Here is a 6,364-nt window from a genome sequence, read left to right as displayed (position 1 = left end):
CAGCTCACAGCAGCTTCATGAGCTGTTTTTTTTTTTTGCCAAACATTTGTTTTCAAAATAGCTTCATGGGAGAAGTTGTTTTTCCTCTCCTCTCACAAAGACATAAGTTGGGAAGAAGCTGAAAAAAATAACTTATTGTAGCTCTCCCCCTCATTTCTCTCTCTCAACTATGCATGAAATAGTTGATGAAGCTATTTTGCCAAACACTTTTTCCAAAACAGCTCGACTTCATCTAGAAAGTCACTTATGAAGCTATGTTCTAAAAAACAGCTTTACTATTAAAGTTGAGGTTTGTTTCAAATAAACCCTTATTCGGAGGACTTCTTTTAGCTCCTCCAGCTTCAACGGAGCTTGGGCCGAGGCCGATAAGACTTTTTTTTTCTTGTTTCACAGGCTCTCGATGTATTCAGAAGAAGAGAGAAACAATTTCACGCTATATTGCACAAAATTCAAAAGTTAGGATCCAATTCGGTAGGAAAACCCCTCCCAAATAAGGGCTGAACTTATACATCAACATGCTGAGGATACACAGATGATTGATAGAGATCACATAGTATCCATACGAGCATCATGTAACATAAAAGATAGGGTGCACAAAGAAAAGAAAATTTGATTAGGTCTCATAATATTCTAGTTCGTGCTAGAGCATAAATCGATAATTAGTTCTGTTATTTGCAAATAAAATGATGAAGTAGTTCAAGCTAAAAGAGAAGTGGTAAGATGTATTTTTGCAGACTTGCATTGCAGAATTTGGTCACAATCCAAGTGAATGAGCACGCATCCTTTATCAAATGAAAAGAAAAAAAAACATTGTGAGCAGATTCAGAAGAATAATATAAGGATTTTCGTTTTGCCCAAAATAAAATTCTGAATTCGCAATCTATTGCCATTGACAATGTACAGTATTAACAAATTTACAAGACTTCAAACTTCCAATAATGCACACAGATGAAGCCTCTGCACTAGATAGACCTTGGTACTATCCCTCTTCTCTATACCAAAAAATGACCGGATCTCGAAAAGACATTTTCAACACTGGCCAAAAAAGTAGTAGATATATATATCACAACTGCAGCTTACTTTTTTATACAGCTGGCTAATAGAATGAACTAAACCATGGGCAGAGCAGTCTCGGCACTCGTTACTCGACAATAATTTCCTTCGCCATCGCATCCTTGTTCACGACAAGTTTCCCATCTTCATCCCTGGTGAAAAGCTTCTCCATCAGTTCGTCCCAACTCGTTTTACCTGCAGATTTTGTTTCTGTGGTTGTCTCGCTATGAGTTTCAGAGGGTGGGCCAGTGCCACCATCCTCCTGAATGTCCTCTTCAGACAAGTCCGCGGCATGAGGAACATCCAGGGTCTTCGCTCGCTGGAGAGCATTCTTGTGTTCCTCCTCAAAACTTTGCAATCTCTCCATCTTTTGCTGCGGAGGTGGAGTCATTTCCTTCTTGCTGTCCATCATTAGCTGCGAAAAATATAGATCTGTAATCAATAACAAATATTCACTGCAAAAGTTAGCATACCATTGCTGCAAGTAACCACAAGTTCCAGCACATAGAAGCTCTGCTGAGTTTGCTGCTACAAAGATGTACTCGCTCAGTTCCAAATTATAAGATGTTTGGGCTTTTCTAGATACATTGCTTTAACTATGTATCTAGATATAGTGTAGATATCTAATGTATAGCAAAATCTATGTATCTAGAATAGCCAAAACATCTTATGTTTGGAATGGAGGGAGAACATTTCTGAACATTTTGTTCGCAAGTAGCTCACCCTTTTATTTTCCAGGTTAATTCATATTGGTAAAAGGTAGACATCTTCCAAAAGCAGTGTACTACAAAAAAAAATGATGACACAAAGTGTACTTCCTTTTTTTAAACGCAAAAGTGTACATCCTAATTTACAACAGCTTTTAAGAAGAATAATGCACACAAAAGAGAAATAGCAGAAGCAAAAAGGATAACATGTAAAGCAAAGTCTAAACAAGTATGCTATTCATAGATGCTTGGAAAAAATACAGTTGTGGCACAGTTTTCCTTGGTTTTCCATACGGCAAAACCATATAAGCTAGTCATGCAAACATGGTTCGACAATTTCTTGTTGATGCTCCGCTATTTAGGAGTTAGTATCTTGTCATACTGTTTCCATATATTGGATATTTGTAGTATATATATGGTCGGGGTTCTTCCTTTTCATTTTCTAACAATTTCTTGTAAGTACAATGGTATATCAACCATAAATATAATATGGCCTAGATGTAGCAATTGGATAAGTGTGTAATCAACAAGATACCACAGACAATTAAAAAAGGGAAATCTGCAACATGTATAATGAGTATATACCTCTAAAGCCTTTTGTGATTCCCGTTCAATCCAAGCAATGGCATGATCAGAAGTGGTACTGCATGATAACACAACATGCTCAAATCGTCCTTCCACTGGAATTGCAGTTCTGACCTCAGGTGGGAATCTTCCACATCTGCAGATGAGTAGCATTGTAGTCATTATTAAAAATATCAAAACATACTTTTTGTGTACAACAATGAAGTTATATAAAATAAAACATCTCACTTTGTATTATGCAGATAGTGCTGTATGAATATACATCAAACCTAGGCACTGACATGGATCACACTCAATGACAATAGACCCTAATAAGATATATTATCTGATAATCTCCAGATAACACGTCAATTTTGAAACAACTAATCTGTACTAGGCTCCTGAACTCTATGTTATTTATTCTTAATATTCGTAATTCATTTCATCTTGTAATGGACCAGCAGAAATGTAAGGAAGTTGAGGAAAACAAGGTAATTATTATACTTGCTCTAATGTCTGGGGCCGTCTTAACCCCCGCAGGTCTTTTTTTTTAGGAAAACAAGGTAGCCTTCATCTGTTCAAACAATATAGAAGAATACATGATGGGAGCTTCCATACTCTCATGCACGAGCAGACTGAAGCTTTGCTGCTTTCTGCTAAAAAAAAAAGGACTAACAATCCTTGCTATAAATCATGAAAAAGGGCTGTAGTATGTATTATAAGCAACAGGCAGGAGTTTCCTTATACTAGAAGAGTAGGTTTGTTGTTTATACTATTTATGACATCAAAAACAGAAACGAGCAATTAGCAAGCAGGGGAAGCTACTCTTTGCAATGATATGATACATTACCTGCAAAATTTCCTCTCAACGATATGATACATTCGCCCAGGAGCATACAATCTTCTTGGATCTTTAAATTTTCTCTTGTCTTGTTTAAATGTATCTCTCAAGCAGATGAGGAATAGCAAGCAGGGCAAGCTGTTCAAAGCATAAAGGCCTGGTGAAAAACTCAATCATACATGCAGTTGTTCTGTTTTTCCTAAACAAGAGCAGAAAGACATAAGAATCTGGAGAAAGTGATCTAGTTACCAGAAGATAGACCCAAAAATGTACTCTAGTGGTGTTGGCGTTCTTGGCAAAAAGTCATCCTGGAAGAGACACCAAAATGTAAGCCAAAGACTTCAGATGAGACTAAGATTTCATTAGTGCCAGAGATGAAAATTAAACTGACAACATAGGATTGGCTGGATTCATAAAGGTTCATTTATTATTCAGAATAAACAAGACAGCAACAGAGCAACAACCAACATTGGCATTTTAAGAGTTGCAGAACACACAAATACTCCTTATCAACTCAACTTGCTGCATGCCTGCATGAAACAAATTCATTGTGTTTTGGGGCAATGCGAAAGCAGGGTATATTTACTGGTACAGGCTCTGCTCTCAAATTGAACATTGTGTTTCATGATCGACAGATATGACTTAAACCTCCTGTAAACAACCTTTCTTTAGCACGTGAAAACTAAATGATTCCTGCCGTTCTGTCTAATCAAACTAATCCACCTTTTAAAGACATTCCGAATGAGGCAACAAGCAAAGCACATTTGATCAAATCGATCATCCCCTTTCCCCCTCTCCTCCCCACAAACCATCCCAACAGGGAAAATTGTTCATGAAAGGTAGCAAATCAACATCCGGAGAACTCCATGGCAACATCCTAATACAGCACGGTGCGACCACCTTAATATAGAAGAAGGTCAAACGCGTCCCCCGTAAGGCCGTACCTGGAGCACGACGGAGTTGATGACGTCAGCGTACTTGACGGCGAGGTTGAGCGACATACACCTGGCGGGCGCGAGCGCGTAGCACTTGACTCGGCTCCTGGGTATGTTGTCGAACTCCTTGCGGTTGTTGACCACCAGCACGGTCATGAGCGCGGCGATGCCGGAGCCGAGCGAGTGGCCCGTGAGCACGAGCTTGTACTCGGGCCCGTAGCGGCGCAGCAGGTACCGCAGCGTCTCCGTCTCCCGCTCCAGGATGAACTTGGCGGCCTTGAGCAGGCCGTGGTGCACGTAGCCGCCGTCGAACATCTGCATCCCGAGCTTGTTGTCCATGAGCACCTGCGGAACGAAACGAATTGTGATGCGGCGGCAAACCCGTCAAATCTCGCCTGCTCATGGACCGACGGCCAATCGCGCGATTGCTCGCGAGGTGCACGATGTCAGGCAGACAGGCACAGGCTAACCTTGTAGTCGGCGTTGCGCACGAGGTTGAGGCCGCGCACGGCGAGGATGATCTCCTTGTGCGCCTCGTCGACGTAGACAAGGTAGGGCGGGCACGCGTTGCCGACGTCCGCGTAGGTGGCCCGCTTGACGATGCCACTGGGGTCGATGTCGAAGTAGCCGCGCTCCGGTGGCGCGAACTTGGGGTTGGAGAGGTCCTCGTCGTAGTTTGCCAGCACGGCGCGGCAGAGGCGCGGGATGGGCTCGAACTCGTCGGGGGACGCCGGCGGCCACGTCTCGCTGTCGTAGGCGCCGATGTAGGTGAGCCGCTTCCACGCCCAGCGCGTGCAGCCCAGGCACACCACCCACTCGAGCCCACAACTCACCGACATGGCCACACCGCCCGCCGCCCCGACCCCAGCCGCACCCGGGCGCGCTCGCTCCCCTGCCTGCCTCGAGACCTCGGGGTCTGGCTGGTGCGGTGGCGGCGGCGGCTAAGGTCGTCGTCTCCTCCTGGCCTCCTCTTCTCTGCGGTCTGCCGGTCGCCTCCTCGGCCGCATCAAACGAACTCCGGCGGCTGCTGGGCGCTGCGGGTTTGCGAAAAACTTGGGTTTGGTCGTCTTCTCGCGAGTTGTCTATTATTTTTCGGCCTTTGTTTGTTCCGGAACCCACGAGCCCGGCGAGCTGGAGTGGGTGGCCCGGTGGGGGCGGACTGCTCCCTGTGCCTCTTCTGCTTCGCTGGCTGTGCGGCGGCGCCCACCTGCGCGCCACACTGGGTGGGGATTGGGCTCTTCGCTTTCCTTCGCGTTCGCGGTTTCGGACCGACGCGGTCATGAGACGAGCCTGCGCTAGCCGCTAGCCGCAGGCGCGGGCGGCGTGGATCGCCTGCGGGATCGGCACACTGGTTTTCGGACCGACGCGGTCACGACGAGATTTGCCACCGCGTAAAAAAGCCGCCGAGCTTCCTGCACCCATCTCATCGGTCAACGAATGCATCCAGGAAATTTCCTGCTGTACCGTTCTGTTCCATGCCCTTGTGTGGTTCACGAAAAGAAAAATTATAGATGTTTACATCTAATATATGAATACATATTTGAAATATTAAAAGTAAACTAATTAAAGATAAATTATATAGCTCCTTCGAAAATTGCGAAATGAATTTATTAGTTCTAATTAATCAATCGATAGCACATATTGCTACTGTAACAATTATGACTAATCATGGACTAATTAGCCTTAAAAGATTCGTCTCGTGATTTATAACCAAACTATACAATTAGTTTTTATTTTTATCTGCATTTAATACTCTATGTATGTATCGAAATATTCGATAGGATAGATAAAAAATTTTTGGGTAGAATACTAAGTTTAGTTCGCCCCAAAAACCAAAAACTTTTCAAGATTTCCCGTTACATTAAATCTTACGGCACATTTACAGAGCATTAAATATAGATAAAAACAAAAACTAATTGCATAGTTTGCATGTAAATCGCGAGACAAATCTTTTAAGTCTAGTTACTACATGATTGGATAATGTATATCAAATAAAAACAGAAATGCTATAGTATCAAGATCCAAAAAGTTTTTTTATCATGTTTGGTACAGCTCAGCTCCATAAGTAAAGCTATTTTCTTCTCTTCTCACAAAAATATGAGTCGGGATGAAACCGAAAAAAATAGTTTATCCTAGTTCTATCTTCCATTTCTGTCTTTCATCTATACATGAAGCTGCTGGTGAAAATATTTTACCAAACAATTTTTTCAAAGCAACTAGATTTTACTTAAAAAGTTACTCATAAAGCTCTTTTATAAAAAGAA

The 6,364-nt window shown here is 42.7% G+C and overlaps 1 protein-coding gene across 1 annotated transcript; it reads right to left on the bottom strand.

Annotated features, from left to right (window-relative positions):
* Positions 835 to 5,273, bottom strand: LOC8065747. The gene is made up of 6 exons (XM_002436767.2): positions 4,571 to 5,273; positions 4,110 to 4,445; positions 3,415 to 3,473; positions 3,175 to 3,303; positions 2,346 to 2,481; positions 835 to 1,468 (listed from the first exon to the last, which is right to left on the bottom strand). Exons 1-6 carry the CDS (start codon positions 4,937 to 4,939, stop codon positions 1,142 to 1,144), a joined length of 1,356 nt encoding a protein of 451 aa, XP_002436812.1. The 5' UTR covers positions 4,940 to 5,273; the 3' UTR covers positions 835 to 1,141.

The sequence above is a fragment of the Sorghum bicolor genome, chromosome 10 (assembly GCF_000003195.3).
Source record: "Sorghum bicolor cultivar BTx623 chromosome 10, Sorghum_bicolor_NCBIv3, whole genome shotgun sequence".
NCBI lineage: Eukaryota > Viridiplantae > Streptophyta > Magnoliopsida > Poales > Poaceae > Sorghum > Sorghum bicolor.
The sequence above is the reverse complement of the archived record's forward strand: the minus strand, read 5'-3'. Positions and strand labels throughout refer to the sequence as shown.

What these genes read in the sequence shown, in the direction of transcription:
- LOC8065747 (XM_002436767.2), bottom strand. Translation starts at nt 4,939, where the DNA reads ATGTCGGTGAGTTGTGGGCTCGAGTGGGTGGTGTGCCTGGGCTGCACG. An exon ending in ATTTTTGGGTCTATCTTCTG is followed by an intron (nt 3,304 to 3,414) that starts GTAACTAGATCA and finishes TGCTTTGAACAG; the next exon opens with CTTGCCCTGCTTGCTATTCC. An exon ending in AATCACAAAAGGCTTTAGAG is followed by an intron (nt 1,469 to 2,345) that starts GTATATACTCAT and finishes TATTTTTCGCAG; the next exon opens with CTAATGATGGACAGCAAGAA.